Source organism: Aquarana catesbeiana, linkage group LG06, assembly GCF_042186555.1.
Source record: "Aquarana catesbeiana isolate 2022-GZ linkage group LG06, ASM4218655v1, whole genome shotgun sequence".
In the NCBI taxonomy this organism is placed as follows: Eukaryota; Metazoa; Chordata; class Amphibia; order Anura; family Ranidae; genus Aquarana; species Aquarana catesbeiana.
Genome location: NC_133329.1, coordinates 23,398,867 through 23,419,146, shown reverse-complemented (window position 1 = coordinate 23,419,146; position 20,280 = coordinate 23,398,867). Strand labels below are relative to the sequence as shown.

Sequence of the window (20,280 nt, the reverse complement as noted above, 5' to 3'; positions counted from 1 at the left end):
GTGAGTTCATATAAAGTAGTCAGAGAATAAAAACATTTGGAGAGCTCATTGGCTCAGTTTTGGCTGCTCATAAAAGACAGGACTACCCTCCAGTGGAAATGCACCATAGTTTATACAAAAAACAGCCATTGTGTTTCAGGGTTCAGAAAAACTCCCCCTTATCAGGGTATCCTAAAACAGCCTTGATGAAGGAGGACTTTTTTCTGACCCCCTAAACACATTGACTGTTTTTAGTATAAGTGAATAAATTAGTTTGGACACTTTGGTCTTGTGCTCCTTCCATTGGTGCATGTTTTATTCTCTTCAACTGAATATGGCAGCGCTACAACACCACCACAACTGTGTGCAATGCTTGTGGTTGTGGCACTATGGTATGGGTCTTATGGGTTAAAACAGGTTGGGTCCCACCACCACTACCACCACAAGAAAAAAATAGGAAAAAAAAGTAAAATAGGTTAGGTGGTGATATGTCACCTCCTCAACATCTGTTAAACACCCTCCTAAAGCCCCATACACATCAGATTTTCTGCTGAGTTTTTCCTTAAGATTTACCAAAACCATATAATATTAGGTCAATCCTTAGGAGTTCCAATGTGTATGCAATCAGGCAGGCCCTTGCACTACATGGTTTTGGTAAATCTAAAGGAAAAACTCAGCAGAAAATATCATAGTGTGTATGGGGCTTAAGAGTGATTCACCATAGAGCACTCTTCAAAGGGCAAACATTATGTACACAAGTCCTCAAAGTGTATGTCGGTCTGCAGCCGACTGGCTCCTGATCAGCACTCCCAGCCAATTGCAGAAAGCGCTGATCGAAGCGTACTTGTGGGGGGGGTTGTCCCCTTGTCAGAACACAACAACAGCTCAGCGGGGAGATCACTGGACTAACCTCACATGGTTAGTCCAGTGCCTCCGAACCGGAGCCGACAGGTTTTTTTTGTGCAACCCTCGGGGTTGCATGAAAAAAAACTGTAGTGTGTACCCGGCTTAACTTTGTAATGTCTCCTCCTTTAGAAAATCAACCCCATTGATAGGATCTCTTGAAACCACATGTCTTCTGAAGACCTAAGATGGATAATTTCTACCCTAGGTAGTCTATAGCTCTATTGGATTTATGGAGGCCAATCAAATCAATATGTAGACCTCTTTGGCAGACAGAGTACTTCTATCACAGATTCCTCACGTGGTGACTTACCTCTCTGCTTACAATGGTAGCCTTTAGTACCTGAGGAAAAAAGCAAAATTATTATATTATTATCTTAACCACTTGCCGACCGGCTCATGCTGATATACATCGGAAGAATGGCACGGCTGCGCAAAGCAACATACCTGTACGTTGCTTCGAATTTGCCGCCGTGTGGGTGCGCACGCCACCGACAGTGCGAGCGTGTGCCCGCCACGTTCTCCGCGAGCATGCCCACGGATCACGTGAACTGTATGTCCGCTGGATGCCCGCGATCGTCTCACGGAGAGGCAGAACAGGGAGATGCCGATGTAAACAAGGCATTTCCCTGTTCTGCCTAGCAACATGACAGAGATCTAGTGCTCCCTGTCATTGGGAGCAGTGATCGCTGTCATGTGACTTGAAGCCCATCCCCCCACAGTTATAATCACTCCCTAGGACACACTTAACCCCTTGATCGCCCCCTCGTGTTAACCCCTTCCCTGCCAGTGTCATTTGCACAGTAATCGGTGCATTTTTATAGCACTGATCGCTGTATAAAGGACAATGGTCCCAAAATAGTGTCAATAGTGTCCGATGTGTCTGCCATAATGTCGCAGTCATGATAAAAATCACTAATTGCCGCTATTACTAATAAAAAAATAAATAAATAAAAATGCCATAAAACAATACCCTATTTTGTAGACGCTATAACTTTTGCGCAAACCAATCAATATACACTTGTTACAACTTTTTTTTGTTTTTACCAAAAATGTGTAGAAGAATACCTATCGGCCTAAACTGAGAAAGAAAGACATTTTTTTTATATATTTTTTGGGGATATTTAATATAGCAAAAAGTTAAAAATATTGCTTTTTTTTCAAAATTGTCTTTTTTTGTTTATAGTGCAAAAAATAAAAACCACAGAGGTGATCAAATACCACCAAAAGAAAGCTCTATTTGTGGGAAAAAAAGGAGATCAATTTTGTTTGGGTGCCACGTCGTATGACCGCTCAATTGTCAGTTAAAGTGACGCAGTGCCGAATTGCAAAAAGTGCAAGTCCTCTGGTCAGGAAGGGGGTACATTCTTCTGGGGCTGAAGTGGTTAATATTCCTAAATGTCAAAGGGGCAACAATCTAAACTATATTGTTTGCTTAAAGGTAACCCCCTCCCTAGAAAAATACACCATACTGAGTACATATACTCTACAGTATATTGGTAAAAGTATGAATCATATATATTTAAGGCACCGCCCTTAGAAACTTGCAGATATGTTTCCTATAAAATAATACAAGTTTTTATTACAATATCGTTAAAAATACAGCAATATAAAAAACTGTAATTATACATGTTCCATATCACTTATTTTACAACTCAACACTATCCACATGCTTGCTAAGGGATAGTAATTTTGGTAGTGGACAATGTATATAGTCCCTTATTGGCAACCTGCAGAAGTTCAGAGGTGGCAGTCACTTGACGCGTTTCGCAGATGATAACGCTGCCTCCTCAGGAGCTTATCATGGTGGAAGCTACTGCATTTATTTTTAATATATTCATATATAATCTCTACTAAATGGTATGCTTATTGTAGATTCCTACTTGGATAGCTCCGCTCGGGACTATGAGTGGAGCTGAAAGTGAACAAGAGCCGCCGGAAAGAGCCGAGGACCGGCTCTGTGTATTTTGGCGCCGGCGGCGCCATTTTCAAATCGCGGTCGGCGATTTTGAAGCCCAGGAAGCAGGGACAGGGGATCGAAGGCTGCACTGGGGCAAGGTTGCACTGGGGAAGGCTGCACTGACAAGGCTGCACTGGGGCAAGGCTGCACTAGGGAAGGCTGCACTGGGGCAAGGCTGCACTGGGGCAAGGCTGCACTGGGGCAAGGCTGCACTGGGGCAAGGCTGCACTGGGGAAGGCTGCACTGGGGAAGGCTGCACTGGGGAAGGCTGCACTGACATGGCTGCACTGACATGGCTGCACTGACATGGCTGCACTGGGGAAGGCTGCACTGGGGCAAGGCTGCACTGAGAAGGCTGCAATGATGGGCATTTAAATGTAAGTTTTTTCCCTTCAACTTCCCTCCTAAAAGTTTTTTTTCCTTAAAATTCCCTCCTAAATTGGGGTGCGTGTTATACGCCGATAAATACGGTATATATATTGTATACACACAGTATATATATATATATATATATATATATATATATATATATATATATATATATATATATATATATATATATATATATATATATATATATATATAAATATATAACATTTGAAAGCATCAAAAAAGATCTTTCTTTGGCTGATACCCTAGAAAAAATGCTTAACCTGCCACAATATTAACAATACCTAAAAACAAACAATGACATTAGGTCATGTTATTGAGACAAAAAACACAAAAAAAAATCCTAAAGCGCTAAACCATGGAACAAAACAATTGACCTGAATTAGGTCATGGGTACAGTAAGTGACTGAGCCCAGTGCTGCTAACCGGAACACATCTTGGAGATGTAACTTGCAGAGAAATTAGAAAAGATCAGCGCTCAATGGGTTATAAGTGAAAAAGTTTAACCCAAAAATTTTCCAAATTTGATTGGAACTTCCTCAGAAACTTTCATTGCATCACCAATAAATGTCATTTTTATAATTTGGGATTCTATTGACTTGGTATTATCGTTTCACTTTTAACCCATTGAGCGCTGGCCTTTTCCAATTTCTCATGTTATCGAGAGTCAATCAACTCAATCTTTCAATATATAAAAAATGTACCAAATTTGTATATATCAGGTAAGTAGAACTAGAAAAGCTATATAAAACAATCATTCAGATGTCTTACAGTAGGTGGTACCGACAGCAAAACATTTCTTGACAGTGAAGGTGATTGCAATTGTCTACATAAATACCCATAAAAAAAAATGCATACAATAGTTATGTACTACAAAAAGTATTGCATATGATACAACAAATATGGTAGCTGGTATAACACAGATTAAATAAGCCAGTCCCACCGTATAAGGTATACAAGCAAAGTTTTACAAGATTTTCAATCTAACTATATATGAATATGTGAGACTATGTACAGAAATAGAACACAGAAAGACGATTACAATCTGAGATCACTTACCAGGGCTTGGAGAGTTGCTGGTTTCTAGAAAAAGAACAGAAAGTAAGACTGGGTTATGAAGTTAATGTAATAATAAAGAACTAAATAAGAAATTACTTGGTAAGTTACCACTTCTTCCTGGAGTGTTAACTCTTTGTCCCTTCCATTGCTCATGAAGAAAATTGGTTAGCCCTGCAGAGCAAATCTTTAATCTGGGATGAACACCCACATGGAGCAGATCAGAGTCTGAGCTCAGATGGGGCAGATTGTAAAACCCAATAGAAAAATAGAAAAAATAAAAAACTGCGCTTGGAAAAATAGAATAAAGTAAAAGCTGCGGTTATAAGTGAGGCACACCAATACAAAAATAAAAACAAAAAAAACGCGCTACAAGGTATTATAAACAGTCATGAAAGTGTATAGTCCCATACAAAAAAAAAAGGGTCCAACAACCATAAGTGAGTGACGTGAAATTCTTCAATAGTTCATATGTTGTAGGGTGATGATTCACATGAAACACATCTATGTGGTGAAATGCTTACCAGAAGTAAGCCAAAATTGGGCGAGTGGCTTAAACCCAGCCTGGGCCTTTAGAAAACGATCCCAATGCGACAGGATAGGTCACACTCGTACCGTCTATTCAGATCCACAAAGGATTACCCAAAAAAATTTATAGCAAAGACATAGCGTAATACTGATACCATAAAAAACTCAAAGAAAGAAAATAGTGCAACACTCAGAAAAAATTAAATCATATATATTCATAAAAACATCCAGTGTCATAAACAACATAGGATAGTGTGTTTTCCTTAAATGGAAAAAATTATATGAGAGCCTTACAAAGAATCTGCTTACCAGATATTAAAGGCAAGTGAGCGTATAACTATCACCCAGATAAAAGACATGGAAGGAAATCCCACTAGGTGCAGCAAGCCACATATAAAACCTGCTTACCAGATGCCAAACTAGTGTAAGCAGACTCCACACAGCTGAAGACTTAACACCATAAGGGGTGACATAGGGTATGAAATTCCAGCGAACCTTTTGAAAATCCTGCTTACCAGATGTCAAATATAGGTGAGCAGATTAACATAAGCACAGACCGAACTTCCTGACAGGAACAGCGTGGATACGTCTTGGCAATCTCGGTCTGTACAGATTGCCAGGACGTATCCATGCTGTTCCTGTCAGGAAGCACGTGATGTATCACTATGTATCACAGACCCCTGAAGGGTCTGGTATGAATTTTGAGGGGGACCCCTACGTCATTTTTTTTTTTACATTTTGGCGCGGGGTTCCCCTTAATATCCATACCTGAAGGGCCTGGTATGGAATTTAGGGGGCCCCCCACACCAGTTTTTTTTTTAATTTTGGGTTCGACTGTGGGGAAATCCCATGCAGTTTTTATCAATGAACTTTTGTGTGTATTGTCAGACCGGCTATTCATTAATAGCCGCGAGTAGTTTTAAATGACTTTTTTCCTTTGAAATTTAATTTTGCTGTCAGACTGTTCTAAACATGGGAAACATGCGCCCCTTTACAGGCATACTATAGATACCCCCCAGGTACGAAATTTAAAGGAATATTATACTTTTATTGTTTGACTTTAAGCATTATTAAAATCACTGCTCCTGAAAAAACAGCCATTTTTAAAACTTTTTTTTGCATTGATACATGTCCCCTGGGGCAGGACCCAGGTCCCCAAACACTTTTTATGTCAATACCATACATATAAGCTTTTAAAATTAGCACTTTTGATTTCTCCCATAGACTTTTAAAGGGTGTTTCGCGGCTTTTGAATTTGCCGCTAACACCCCAAATTGGGCGAACTGGTGAACAGCCGATGTTTGAGTCGAACATGAGTTCGACTCAAACTCGAAGCTCATTCCTAGTGACCATGTGTATGCAAGGCAAGCTTGAGTGGAATTCCGTCGGAAAAACCATCCAAGTTTTTTCGGATGGAAAATCCGCTGGTGTGTACGGGGCATTAGAAAAAAGTCCCTTTCAACAGAAAACACCATTTGTTTTAAAACCTACTCGCTACATTAGCGATTGAATCCCATCGGTAGTATTTGATGAATCTCTACAGTAACAGCCATGAACTCCGTCCACAATTCCACATTCCTCATTGGGAACACAGTCTAATCCTGAGCAGCTATGATTTGATTTTGGAAGAGAAGGAACACGTAGAAGGTTTAACCATTTATGAATCTATAATATTTTTTAAATGAAAACAACATTCTGAATTACTTTTATGTGTCAGTACTTACCTGTACAATAGGCAGAGTGCCGGGTTGGTGTACCCTGTAGCTTATACACATAAAATCCTTCTGGGCACATTTTTACAGAAATATTATTAGGTATTGTACAGCATCCGGCATACCAGTTGGAACAAGCTGTCCGATTAACAATGCCGTCCCTGACTGTAGGGTGGGAGCCGTTCATCCAGATTGAGTGAACAGTGCCACAGCTGTTTTTTGCTACACAGTGCTCAGGGATTTGCTGGTCATATTCTCCTTTAAACCGATACCAGCCGGATAGTTTATAGTCAGAATGATACCAGTCATACCGATCATTAGAATCAGCTGTATTAGAAGTACTGCGCCAGGGATCATTAAGTACGGTGTGGTTGGAACAAGGGTCATAACAGGAATAAGATCCAATGTACTTCATGCAGTCTTCATTAGAGCCACACGGTGTTCCTTGTTGGCATTCATTGACCTCACAGTGTCTTCCATCTCCGTAATATCCATAGGAACAAGTACAGGTGTAAGATCCAATATTATTTTTACATATAGCTAATGGGTCACAGTCATTAAGAAAGCTGTCCGCACACTCATCAATGTCAACACAGCCAAATTCTGATATATATTTAAATCCAGGGGAACAATTGCAGGTGTAAGATCCGATAGTGTTCACACAGGAATCACCAATACAATTGTTGGTGTAAAAGTTCTGACATTCATCTATATCATTACAAGTTATTCCGTCTCCAGCAAATCCCTCTTTACATGTGCACTCCCCGTATCCTCCAAACTCTGAACACGTGGCGTTTGGGTGGCAGTCAGAATCTGAACAATTCCCTATAAAAAAATAAAATATTATCTCTTGAGGGTGTGGTGGGTTTTCTATATAACATAAACTTAAGGTGAACTTATGTCTGGAAAACCATATTCTTATAGGCTGGATGCCATAAAGCACTTTTTTTGGACAGTTACAATGGGAGATGCTATACATTCTGTGCACTCCCAATGACTCTTGTCACTCCACCTAACGGCCCCTCTGCCCAGCCTGCCTTCTGAGCTAAACATTAGGAAAGTATCTTTCCTGTAGCTGTTGCAATGGTCTCTGACCACAGGTCTGGTGGGTTGAAATGCTCTGGGGTTTAACACACTATTAGCTTAGGATAGCGTTTCTCAACTCCAGTCCCCAAAGCGCCCCAACAGGTCATGTTTTCAGGCTTACCTTTATTTTGCAGAGGAGATTTGATCAGTTTCACTGCCTCAGTAATTACCACAGCCATTTCATCTGAGGGAGATCCTGAAAACATGACCTATTGGGGTTCCTTGAGGAATGGAGTTGAGAAACACTGGCTTAGGATGTGGTATCACAGCACCAGATAAGAAGAGTAATAGGTGGACACAGGGTCAGGATGGGGGACACTGGATCAGTGCAGGAACACAGAGGGTCAGATCCAATACTGTTTTGAGATTCATCACCATTATATCCCATCCACCTACAACACTCCTAACCTGTGGTGGCTAGTGCATCAACAGGCGGGAGGGGGGGTGGGTTCGGCAGACAGACCAGACAAATCCCCCTCTCGCTCCAGCCTGCACCATCCCCCCCCTCGCCAACTCACTTACCCTGTGCTGGCAGGTGGCAGGCGGCAGTGGCGGCTACCCCCCTCATTCTCTCCGGGTCCAGGAATGCATCTCCTCCTCATAGGCCAATAGGATGGCTTCTCCTTTCGGCCAATCAGGAAATGGGTCTCACAACCCGCTTCCTGATTGGCTGTGAGGAGAATCAGTGTGATAATAGTGAATATTCATTCGCTATTGTCACACAACTGGGTGGACTCAGGACACAGTGCCTCTGGCCCACCCTCTGGCTCTAATCACGTGCTTCAAACCCCCCCATTGGAATCATGGTCCAGCTCCCTGTATGTAAATCAGGGGGCCAGACGCATGAATAGGGGGGGGCATTCGTGTGCCCCTAATAGATGGGCTGACACTGCTCCTAACAGAAACAATGGAGATATGTATCAATTCTTTTGCACAGCCAGACAATGCTAAACAGAATCAACTAGGCAAATGTGTTACAATTTGATAAAGATTTCTTATTCTTAAGCAGTTTCTTTCATAATTTCCTCCATCAGTTGCTCGAAATATTTTATTGGTTGAACTAGATGGTCTTTTTTTTTTTTCAACCTGACTAACTAAAAGTGCACTGTGCCCAAAAAAAATTACCCCCTGGCTACTTCTTAAAGTGAACATTCAGCTTTTAACAAAAAATAATAAATGCACATTTTTTTGCAGATAAAAAAATGTGCATTTAGTTTTAGGAGTCTGTAAAGTATTGTACCAGCGATCAGCAGATCTCTGATGTCATGCAGGTCTCCTGCAGACCATGGGTGTAACATGTAACACATTGCAAAAGATGAACTTATTCTTTAAAGCTAAACTTCAGGTTTACTATGTGTTAATGTCTTTAAATAGTTCTTTTGGGCCAAGCTGGCCCAAAGGAACAATTTCCTTGACTAACACAAAAACCCACTGGGATCTCTGTATAAACTGTATGTTACATCATCTACATACAGTATATATATATATATATAACAATGTGTTCCAGCAACATTACATGAACTTCCTGTCCCGCTCCTGAAACAAAATTTGAGTTGGGCTGAGTGCTGCTCAGCCACTCACGGAATGCTTTACATTTTATAAATGAATACAAGGTTTCCTCTGAATGACTAAGGGGGAGATTGTGATGTCATCCAAACACCTCTCCAGCTCAGACCATGTCAGAATAATATAAACAAACAAACTAGCGCTGATGGAATGAAGAGTAAAATAAAAAATATGGAAACCACAGCAGCTATAAGCAAAGGTGCTAAAACCTTATGAGATAAGTGTACAAATATTAACAGCGCTAGTGGAGTGACGTTAAATGTGCAGTTTCTTAGTGCCAGCAGTACTTCACTATGTTATATCTCTCTCCTTTTCTATACATGTGATCCTCCGCGGTCCATATGGTCCGTATGGAAATCGTTTGTGGTAGCCTTATTATCTTTTTTGGTCTATACCCCAATCATCTGGAAAAGCCTCTCCAAGTTCTGGTTTCATTTCATCATAACCCCATTAAGCGTTTTTGAACCCCGGACTGCAAAGCTCAGGGTCCATGATTTCCGGTGAGTGGGGTCACCAACAATTTGCTGTCACCAACAATTGTTTTACTTTATAATTTGATGTATCATTATTGCACTAGTGCACTTTATATTGTGATCCTTATATGTTTAAGCGCTATTAATATTTGTACACTCATGTCATAATAAGCCTTGTATTCATTTATAAATATATTAGGATTCATTTGAATGGTTGAGCTGTGCTCAGCCGAACTCATTTTTCTTCCAGGGACAGGGTGGGAAATACTTGTACAATGGTGGGAACATAGAACTGTATACTGTATGTAGCTGATGTTCCATACAGTTAATACAGCACTGACAGCGAGTGTATTTGTTAGTGAAGGAAATAGTTACCTTGGGCAAGCTTAGCAGGGTGATCAATGAGCAGTATAAAGTAGCAGAGTGGTCAGTGATCAGTACAAAGTGGGAGAGTGGTCAGTGATCCGTATAAAGTGGCAGAGTGGTCAGTGATCATAATAAAGTAGCAGAGTGGTCAGTATAAAGTGGCAGAGTGGTCAGTGATCAGTATAAAGTGGCAGAGTGGTCAGTGATCAGTATAAAGTGGCAGAGTGGTCAGTGATCAGTATAAAGTGGCAGAGTGGTCAGTGATCAGTGTAAAGTGGCAGAGTGGTCAGTGATCAGTATAAATTGGCAGAGTGGTCAGTGATCAGTATAAAGTGCCAGAGTGGTCAGTGATCAGTATAAAGTGGCAGAGTGGTCAGTGATCAGTATAAAGTGGCAGAGTGGTCAGTGATCAGTATAAAGTGCCAGAGTGGTCAGTGATCAGTATAAAGTGGCAGAGTGGTCAGTGATCAGTATAAAGTGGCAGAGTGGCCAGTGATCAGTATAAAGTGGCAGAGTGGCCAGTGATCAGTATAAAGTGGCAGAGTGGTCAATGATCAGTATAAAGTAGCAGAGTGGTCAGTGATCAGTACAAAGTGGCAGAGTGGTCAGTGATCAGTACAAAGTGGCAGAGTGGTCAGTGATCAGTACAAAGTGGCAGAGTGGTCAGTTATCAGAATAAAGTGGGGCAGAGTGGTCAGTGATCAGTATAAAGTGGCAGAGTGGTCAGTAATCAGTACAAAGTGCAGAGTGGTCAGTTATCAGAATAAAGTGGGGCAGAGTGGTCAGTGATCAGTACAAAGTGGAAGAGTGGTCAGTGATCAGTACAAAGTGGCAGAGTGGTCAGTGATCAGTACAAAGTGGCAGAGTGGTCAGTGATCAGTACAAAGTGGCAGAGTGGTCAGTGATCAGTACAAAGTGGCAGAGTGGTCAGTTATCAGAATAAAGTGGGGCAGAGTGGTCAGTGATCAGTACAAAGTGGAAGAGTGGTCAGTGATCAGTACAAAGTGGCAGAGTGGTCAGTGATCAGTACAAAGTGGCAGAGTGGTCAGTTATCAGAATAAAGTGGGGCAGAGTGGTCAGTGATCAGTATAAAGTGGCAGAGTGGTCAGTAATCAGTACAAAGTGCAGAGTGGTCAGTGATCAGTACAAAGTGGCAAATTGGTCAGTGATCAGTACAAAGTGGCAGAGTGGTCAGTGATCAGTACAAAGTGGCAAATTGGTCAGTGATCAGTACAAAGTGGCAGAGTGGTCAGTGATCAGTACAAAGTGGCAGAGTGGTCAGTGATCAGTACAAAGTGCAGAGTGGTCAGTGAGCAGTACAAAGTGACAGAGTGTTCAGTGAGCAGTACAAAGTGGCAGAGTGGTCAGTGATTAGTACAAAGTGGCAGAGTGGTTAGTGATCAGTACAAAGTGCGGAGTGGTCAGTGATCAGTACAAAGTGGCAGAGTCGTCAGTCAGCAGTATAAAGTGGTAGGGTGTTCAGTGATCAGTACAAAGTGCTCAGTAGACATGTGCATTCATTTTCAACCAAATGCATTGAATCCAAAATGTGAAAGATCCGAAATAAAAAATGCTTTATTTTTGTTTCGTTGCGACAACAGTTCGATATAATTAGAAGATTCAACATGATGGTGACAATAGCGATCTGCGTCTATCGAACTTGCAGTTGAATGTGCCTAACCTAACTCTATTAGTCCAAGATTATTCGACATAGAGAGAAAAGATTCAACATTATAGAGACATGAAGATTCGACAAAGCAGCTAAAAACATACGATTGTCGCGAGCGGACATTTACGGTCAAATGCACCGCCTATAGGCTATAGAAGAATTCTAATGTTGGTTGACTAGTAATAATAATTAATAAATATAATTGCTAGTCATACAACATTAGAATTCTACTATAGCTTGTGGGTGGAGCATTTGACCGGAAATGTACGATCACGGCATCGTACAGTATAGCTGCTTTGTCAAATCTTCTTAGAACATCCGACAGACACCATAAGCCCTCAATTGACAGATTTGACCTTAATTCAGATTTTCGGACTAATGCATTTTTTAATGAAGCAAAACAAATAAAAACAAGTTTTGGGAGTAACTAAATAAATGTATTTTTCGGACAAAACTGAAATTCTGAAACAAAATATTTCAGTGTGCACATGTCTAGTAATCAGTACAAAGTGGTAGCGTGGTCAGTGAGCAGTGTAAATTGGCAGAGTGTTCAGTGAGCAGTAAAAAGTGGCAGAGCAGTATATGAGCAATATGTCATAGCGGGGTGGTCAACGAGCAGCTTGGCCCAAATGAACATAGTAAACCTGGAGTTAGGCTTTAATTTTACATATGTTGAGTAAAAATCCATTGACCTACATCAGCAATCTTATCTCCAAATATCACCCAAACCGTCCTCTTCGCTCCTCCCAAGACCTTCTGCTTTCTAGCTTTTTTGTCTCCACCTCCCATGTTCATCTCCAGGACCTCTCCCATCCTCTGGAACTCACTACCCCAATCTGTCCATTTATCTCCTACTTTGTCCCCTTTTAGGTGATCCCTGAAAACTCATCTCTTCAGGGAGGCCTATCCTGCCTCCAGCTAACAACCAAATATTCTACTTCCCTCATCAGTTCATCCCTCATAGTTACTACCAGTGGCGGCTGCTCATTAGGGGTGGAGCGGTGCCCCCCCCCCCCTGGTTCCATGCATCCATGAATCTGCATACAGGGCTGCGGATGCATGGATTTCAATGGAAAAAGATTCCACCATTAACAGAACCAAGTGTCCTATCACCGCACCCCAATGATATCAACACAAATGAATAACCCCCCTAGGAGATGGGACTTTTAAAGGTGACATGGACACCAAAATAGTATAAAAAATATACATTTTATTACAAAAGAGAATACAATTCAATAAAATGTCTATGCAAACACAAGTGGGTTGGGTACACCAGAGATGTATATGTCGTACAGTAATTCATGCACACAACCTATTTGTCTTTGCATAGACATTTTATTGAATTGTATTCTGTTTTTGTAATAAAATTTATATATTTTTATACTATTTTGGTGTCCATGTCACCTTTAAAAATCCCATCTCCAAAGGGGGTTATACATTTGCATGGATTTCAATGTTTTTTTTTTTTGTTTTGTTTTTAAGCACACGATTAAAGCCAGAGGCCCTAATTGGCTTCAAAAAAAGGGCGGGCCTGGGGCACAGAGTAACCAAGCCCACCCACTTGTGTGATATGTGTGGCAGTGGTTGGAGCAGAGAGGGGGAGTAGAGGAGTGGAGGAGGAGGAGGAGGTGGGGGGCGCTTGGCGGCAGCCAATGAGTGTGCAGCCTCCTGTGTTCTGCCAAAACATCATTGGTGATGTGCAGAGGTGGAGTCAAAGCAGGGAGAATAAAGATGGTGATTTCTATCTGGAGCATGCCGCAGCATGGCTCTGTCCACCTGGCTGCTCTCCTACTGTGATTGTGGATGGGGTAAGTGCGATCCCGGTGGGGTGGGTTTGTTTGCTGCCCCCCCCCCAAAAAATGGAGCACCAGCCACCACTAGTTACTACCTTTTGATTCACAAGCCCCTCCCGCTTAGATCGTAAGCTTGCAGAAGCAGGGTCCTTCTGTATTGAATTGTATTGTTGCTGTATTGTCTCTCTTTATATTGTAAAGTGCTGTGCAAACTGTTGGTGCTATATACTGTAATTCATTTATAATAATAATATAATAATTGACCTATGCAGGGGTCACAAATACAGGTGAAAACTACTGCACAGGCTTCGCTAACAGACAAGTCTGATTTGCATTCAAAATTTTCACTAATTTGCCTAAAAATATGTCCCTCAGTGAATGTCTCAGATAATCAGGATATAAAGGAAACATCCAAACCCCAAACAATATAATCAAGATTGATACGTATTGGAGTAAGATTATGGAGCTGCAATGTATACATATAACCAAATCAAAATACCATCATGTGTCATGCTTACCTGACTTGTCCAACCCTGCAAAAAATAAAAAAAATAAGAACATTAGTTTTCATTCCTCGGCATGTACTGTACAGTAATTCTTGCAATTAGCAAATCGTCATTCTGTATGAGGAGACATTTTTGTGTCCAGATTGTAATTTACACTGCTAACACTGTACATGGGCTGTTTATGGTTAGCCATTGGGAAGTCGCTGAGCATCAGAGGGGCGCGGGGTCACCCGGGTCCGTCACCGTGTGGCCCCGCTCTCAATTATAAAAGAACTGTCATCGGGCTGAAGCGTCATAAGGCGGGTGCCTCCCATGGAGGCGGATCTTTTTTATTTATTTTTTCGGTCCGTCGGCGGAGCGAGAGAAGAAGATGAATGGACTTTGTGGGACATTTTTATTTTTTTAGTTTTTAATAAAGGACTTGTCCCAAGATGTGTCTTGTGTTTTTTTTTAACATTTTGACACTTTTTTTGTGAAATAGTACGGGTACAATGTACCCGTTACCATTTTAAACAGGGAGGTCCAGGATCTGGGGGTCCCCTTGTTAAAGGGGGCTTCCAGATTCTGATAAGCCCCCTGCCCACAGACCCCCACAACCACCGGGCAAGTGTTGTGGGAATGAGGCCCTTGTCCCCATGAACATGGGGACAAGGTGCTTTGGGGGCTACTCAAAGAACCCCCCCTATGTTGAGGGCATGTGGCCTGGTACGGTTCAGGAGGGGGGGATCTCTCATCCCCCCTCTTTTCCTGCGGCCTGCTAGGTTGTGTCCTCAGATAATGGTCTGGTATGGATTTTTGGGGGGACCCCCACGCCATTTTTTTATATTTTGGCACGGGGTTTACCTTAAAATCCATACCAGACCTGAAGAGTCTGGTATGGATTTTTAGAGGGACACCTACGCAATTTTTTTAAAATTTGGCACAGGGTTCACCTTAATATACCTACCAGATCTGAAGGGCCTGGTATAGAATTTGGGGGGGCCCCATGCAATTTTTTTTCTTTAATTTTGGTTCGGGGTTCCCCTTAATATTCATACCAGACCCAAAGGGAATGGTAATGGACTGGGGGGGATCCTATGCAGTTTTTTTCAATGACTTTTATCTGTATTGCCAAGACCCGACAATTCATTATAACCGCTAGTAGTTTTAAGTGACTTTTTTTTTGTTTAGAAATGTCATTTTGTGCAGGGACTGTCATTTTTGTGCCACTTTACAGGCATACTATAGACACTCCCAGGTACGAAATTTAAAGGAATATTTCACTTTTATTGTTTCACTTTAAGCATTATTAAAATCACTGCTCTCGAAAAAACGGCCGTTTTAAAAATTTTTTTTGCATTGATACATGTCCCATGGTGCAGGATCCAAGTCCCCAAACACTTTTTATGAAAATAACTTGCACATTAACTCTTAAGATTAGCACCTTTGATTTTTCACGTTCGTGAAAGACTTTAACGGTGTTTGCGCGTTCAAACTAATTTTTTGCCTGTTCGCATGTTCTGCTGCAAACCGAACCGGGGGGTGTTCGGCTCATCCCTAATCAGGGGTCAATATCTGCCAAAATATCTGCACTAAGGTGCAACTGTGTCACTTTGTTTCACTGAAATTTCCACAGAATGAGTGAGGCTTCTGTGACCATCAAAGTGAACCACCACCACAGTTGGATCCAAAGCTTATCAGAAGTAGCACCTCAAAGCCTAGAGGTCAATCTGAACATGTGTATGGTACAATCTCCATACAGGTTAAAGTGGTTGTAAAGCCTTAGGCTGGGTTCACACTGTTGTGTGGAGTGGCACACAACAAGGGTCTGGTACGTCCCTGTTTCAGGTCTGATTCCGGTCCAAATTCTTGGCTGAATTCTGACCGGAAATGGACCAGAAAATGCACAGACTCCTATGCAATTCGTTCCGCAGCTGTCCCGGAGCTGTTTGATAAAAGCAGGAGCCATTGGCTCCCTCTGCTGTCAATCAAATCCTGTGACACAGGGACAGGGCTGAGTCCTGCTGTCTGTGTCAATGGATGCAGCAGTGGGACTCAGGAGCGAGCCCACACAGGTGCCCCCAGGGGAAGCAGCTTTCTGTGGGGGCACCCAATGAAGAGGAGGGGCCTGGAGGACTGGTGGGGCCCAGAATAAGAGAAACTAGATCCATGAAATGTTGTCTGAATTTAACAATATCCAAATGTTGGTATTCTATTAAACAAGTCATTAGAGAGGACCTGTGAGGTTAAGAATTATTCATATACAATGAGATGATGTAACTTACCAGTAAATCCTACTATTTGAACAGAAAGTGATGAATTCCCCTGAACATTCAAAATCCAGGATCCCGCAGCCGGACTTTTTATCAAGTTAGAACTTCGTATTTTCTTTGTATAGTAGTAGAATTTATTATAGATATATTTGTGAAATTCAAATGTTTTTCCTAAAAAATAAATAAAAAATAAATAAATGCACGTGTAACTAAATAAGTATGTTGAAAAAATGAAAATAAAATAAATTGAATTTCTTTATCGTACATTGCGGGACACAGAGCAGCCATAGTAATTACTATGTGAGTTATACACCACTTATAGGTGATGGACACTGGCAACCAAAAGACAGGAAGTTCCCCTCTATATAACCCCTCCTTCACAGGAAGCACATCAGTTTTTTCACCACTGTCTTCAAGGTGGATGGTCATGGATTACATGTGCTCTTGGAGCATACTTGGAGGTCTGGACGGTTCTAATAAGAATCATAGACTTCAATTGGATCCATTCGAAAAGGCTGTCAGTCTAAATGGATGCTAACCAAGCCTCGTTGGAAGGAGAGAAGATTCTTTGAGGTGGGAGTGGACCAGGGGAGTGGACCAGGGGAGTGGACCCCAGATTGAAGGGGGACCCAGTCTCTAAAGGTCTTTTTATGACAAAGCTCGCCAAGATGGGTGAAGATTGGACTCCTGTTATGTACAGAGTCCTGCAGAGGGAATGGTAAGTTTGTTTGCAGTTTCTCTTTTAAAAAAAGAGAGAGAGATCTCACTGCCTGTTCTTCTGGTGGCCACTGGGAGCAGTGTGCTGTTCAACCATGCTATGTACACCTTACTCATGCGGGCTGCTGTTTCTCCCCCAGCCACTAGAGGGCGCAGGTTCGCTCAAGTCTAGCCTATTTTTATATAGGCAGGAAGTGGAAGGGCGGCCATGCCATGTGGCCTTTTGAGACTGTAACCGAACACAAAGGCAGCTACCGAACACTTTAATCAGCCGAACAAGAAACCCATACGAATAATTCTCCCCAAAATACGAGACAAGATGCTCTGTCTTCAGGTTCAAGCAGGAATGAATCTTTATTCAAACAAATGTTATACAGATCCCACTTTGAAACATTTCCCCCCCACCCTTGGAAAATAGGACGGGTTAAACTGTCCAATAACAATGGACACACAAGCCAGGTGTGCTTAACTTCTCATCAGTAAACAGTCTTAACAGGGGGGCTGCTGGAGAAATCCCCCCTCCTTTTTTCCTCACAGAAAGACCATGATAGTTGAGGCAGACAGCCACAATAGACAATGGAATACAGTCACACCCCAACCATCACAGCAAAGAGTCCACAACAGGATGAGACAGCACACATCACACACATATACAGCACCGAGTCCGACAAGCACAGATCATAGTGGGGTTGTCATTCACCCTGTGCCCCTATTAGTGACTCCCGTCACAGAGACATAGTGGCAGCCTGTTAGTGTGTGAGTGCTTGCTATGGGAGAACTGGGTGCAGACAAGTCATGATTACATGCTGCATATTTACTGCCTATCCGAGGGGCCTGTACAACTGTAAGTAGATACACCCCTGGATGATTATCAGTTCATTTTAAAGGTGTTAATAACTGCTTGTAGGCAGGAGCAGCGTAGTATACTTGCTTGCAAATTTGTTGCTTAAATGCATGTTTTAAAATACATATTTGAAAAGACATGAGCATGGGTGCATTTTAAGGAGTTGTGTCTCCAGTATAGTGCATATGTGCTTGGTATCCTGCAGGTCTAAGTATGGGACCAACTGCAGTTGAGCAGGTGCTTGCTTACAAACTAGCTAAAACGCACGATTGCTGGAGCGCACAGTTGCTGGAGCGCACAGTTGCTGGAGCGCACAGTTGCTGGAGCGCACAGTTGCTGGAGCACACAGTTGGTGGAACGCACAGTTGCTGAAACGCACGGTTGCTGAAACGCACGGTTGCTGAAGATACATGTTTTTACAGGTTCACATAAATGTACATGGTTATACATGTTTGCACAAAAATACATGATCATGGGTGTACAAAATGCATGTTTGGACATGTTTGTGTACAAAAATTAAAAATGAAGAGAAGGAAAAACAAAAAACAAAACATGTTTATTGTTGATCACATGAAGATGCGTGGTCGCATAAGGTGACAGGATCGCTTAAAGATATATGGTCACATAAAGATGCGTGGTTGCATAAAGATGCATGTTTTTGTTTGTATAGATATACATGATTTTACATGGTCACATAAAGATACATGCTTATACATGGTTGCTTGAATATACATAGTTATTCATGATCGCATAAAGATGCTTGGTCGCATAAAAATGCTTGATCGCACAAGGATGCTTGATTGCACAGAGATGCACAGATACATGTTGCGTAATGTTGCATAACATGTTTCATAAACGCATGTTTGCTTATTGCAAAGAGGCTTGTTCCATGGGACACATGTTACATGAATGCTTGTGCACAGTGCACACTTTTCATATTTTGCCTAAAAGCATATTTGTATGAACTCATGCTTCCATAAACACACGCTTTAACACGTGCTGCATACATATGTTTATTTACATTAAACATACATATGAACTTGTTTTTTCTGGGACTATTTACCTATGTGTTTATTTGCATAGGACTACAGACGTGCCTGAGGGTACATGTGTAAGAGCTTATTGACCCTGTTCTGCATACATAAATGCATGAATGGCAAGAATACTTGTATACCTGCATGTTTGCACACCTAGGTACTTGCATACCTAAGGGGTTGCATAGAGCTAAACCAACATTGTTTTAGGCCTGCACCCTTGCAGGACTTTTATTAGGTTGGATAATGTGGTCGCTGCATTAGTTACCTGTTATACCAGCTAAACTGTTCCATAAAAAAAGAAGAGGCCAGGGGCACCACTCTCAGGTTCAGGGATCTGGCGGTGTCCACATTCCCCGTTGGCGAGTGCATCTGAGCCACCGTGGGGTTTGGCATTGCCGGGTGTCCTGGCGCATTCATTTTTTTCAGACTGCGGCCCACCTTGTTCATGCCTGTTCTCGTTTGATCGAAGCCTAGTTAGTGTATAGATGGGAGACTGCCCGGGAATACCAGATGCTGTAAGTTTCCCCACCGGAGTGAGGGAGGCATCTGGGGCTGCTGGGTTTTGAGAGTATCTCAGGCCAGAAACCTGGTAGGTTATGTGCACCTCTTGGGACTGTCTGGGTCTGTCTGGTTGACCACAGCTCTGGAGGGTTCTCAAAGCATTTAGCCCCAGTACTGGGCTTGCTGAAGACACCTCAATAATCTTTGCTCAAGAAGCAGTCAATTCCAGGGGTTCCTTCGATATATTTCTATAGGAGGAAGCTGTGTTTGAGTCAAAGCATGTTCTTTACATACAGCCCTACTCCATGTCTTGGTAGAGGTTCATTCTTGGTCTGGAACTTGAAGATCTAGGCCTTGCATTACTGGAAGGCTCTGCTTCTGGGGAATACAGACCAAAAATTGGTGCTTGATATTCTTCTTTTTCAGGAATTTTGAAAATTATAGTCACTGATGACAGTCTCTCTAAGTTGACTTGAGGCTGGCTACAGTTCAGTGGACTTGGTCTCCACAGGGGAGAATACTGTCCAATAGCTTTTAATTTTTTGGCGGTATGCCTAGGATAGTGGCTAGGGGAACTCTGCAGGGGAATCTTCTAGATTCCAAATTCTGCAACAGTTTTGGACAGGTGTGTCCCGGACAAGAGTCCCACTGCCAATACGGGTACATGTACTAGTAACACCTTAAGGTTTGGTTCTCCCTTATTGACGTTTTTTTCCCTGTTTTGGATTCTGCCACATCCTTTGCAAAGAATCCGTAAGGTTGAACACTGATATTAGTGTTGACCAAATTGGTACACAGGCATAACAGGTCCTGTGGGGGTTACTTCTTGGACACTCCCAGTCCAGCAGCACCTGATGGTCCTGTATCTTAGCACTGTTCAGCCCCTGGAAGCCAGCTTCGGGGGAACTTCAATTACAGGACTTGAAAATATTTTTTTGCCTG

General features: G+C 42.1%; 2 protein-coding genes across 2 annotated transcripts in view; both read right to left on the bottom strand.

Moving 5' to 3' along the window:
- Positions 1–4,444, bottom strand: part of LOC141147915 (uncharacterized) — a 55,340-nt gene extending 50,896 nt beyond the window's left edge. The window contains exons 1-4 of the mRNA XM_073635073.1: positions 4,400–4,444; positions 4,292–4,315; positions 4,004–4,058; positions 1,196–1,225 (exon numbers count right to left, since the gene is read on the bottom strand). Coding sequence (XP_073491174.1) covers positions 1,196–1,225; positions 4,004–4,058; positions 4,292–4,315; positions 4,400–4,444 — 154 coding nt within the window. The remainder of the gene's footprint in view (positions 1–1,195; positions 1,226–4,003; positions 4,059–4,291; positions 4,316–4,399) is intronic.
- A 1,866-nt stretch (positions 4,445–6,310) lies between these two features.
- LOC141147914 (uncharacterized) overlaps positions 6,311–20,280 on the bottom strand; it is a 37,481-nt gene continuing 23,511 nt past the window's right edge. The window contains exons 7-10 of the mRNA XM_073635072.1: positions 16,252–16,410; positions 14,000–14,014; positions 6,541–7,353; positions 6,311–6,438 (exon numbers count right to left, since the gene is read on the bottom strand). Coding sequence (XP_073491173.1) covers positions 6,311–6,438; positions 6,541–7,353; positions 14,000–14,014; positions 16,252–16,410 — 1,115 coding nt within the window. The remainder of the gene's footprint in view (positions 6,439–6,540; positions 7,354–13,999; positions 14,015–16,251; positions 16,411–20,280) is intronic.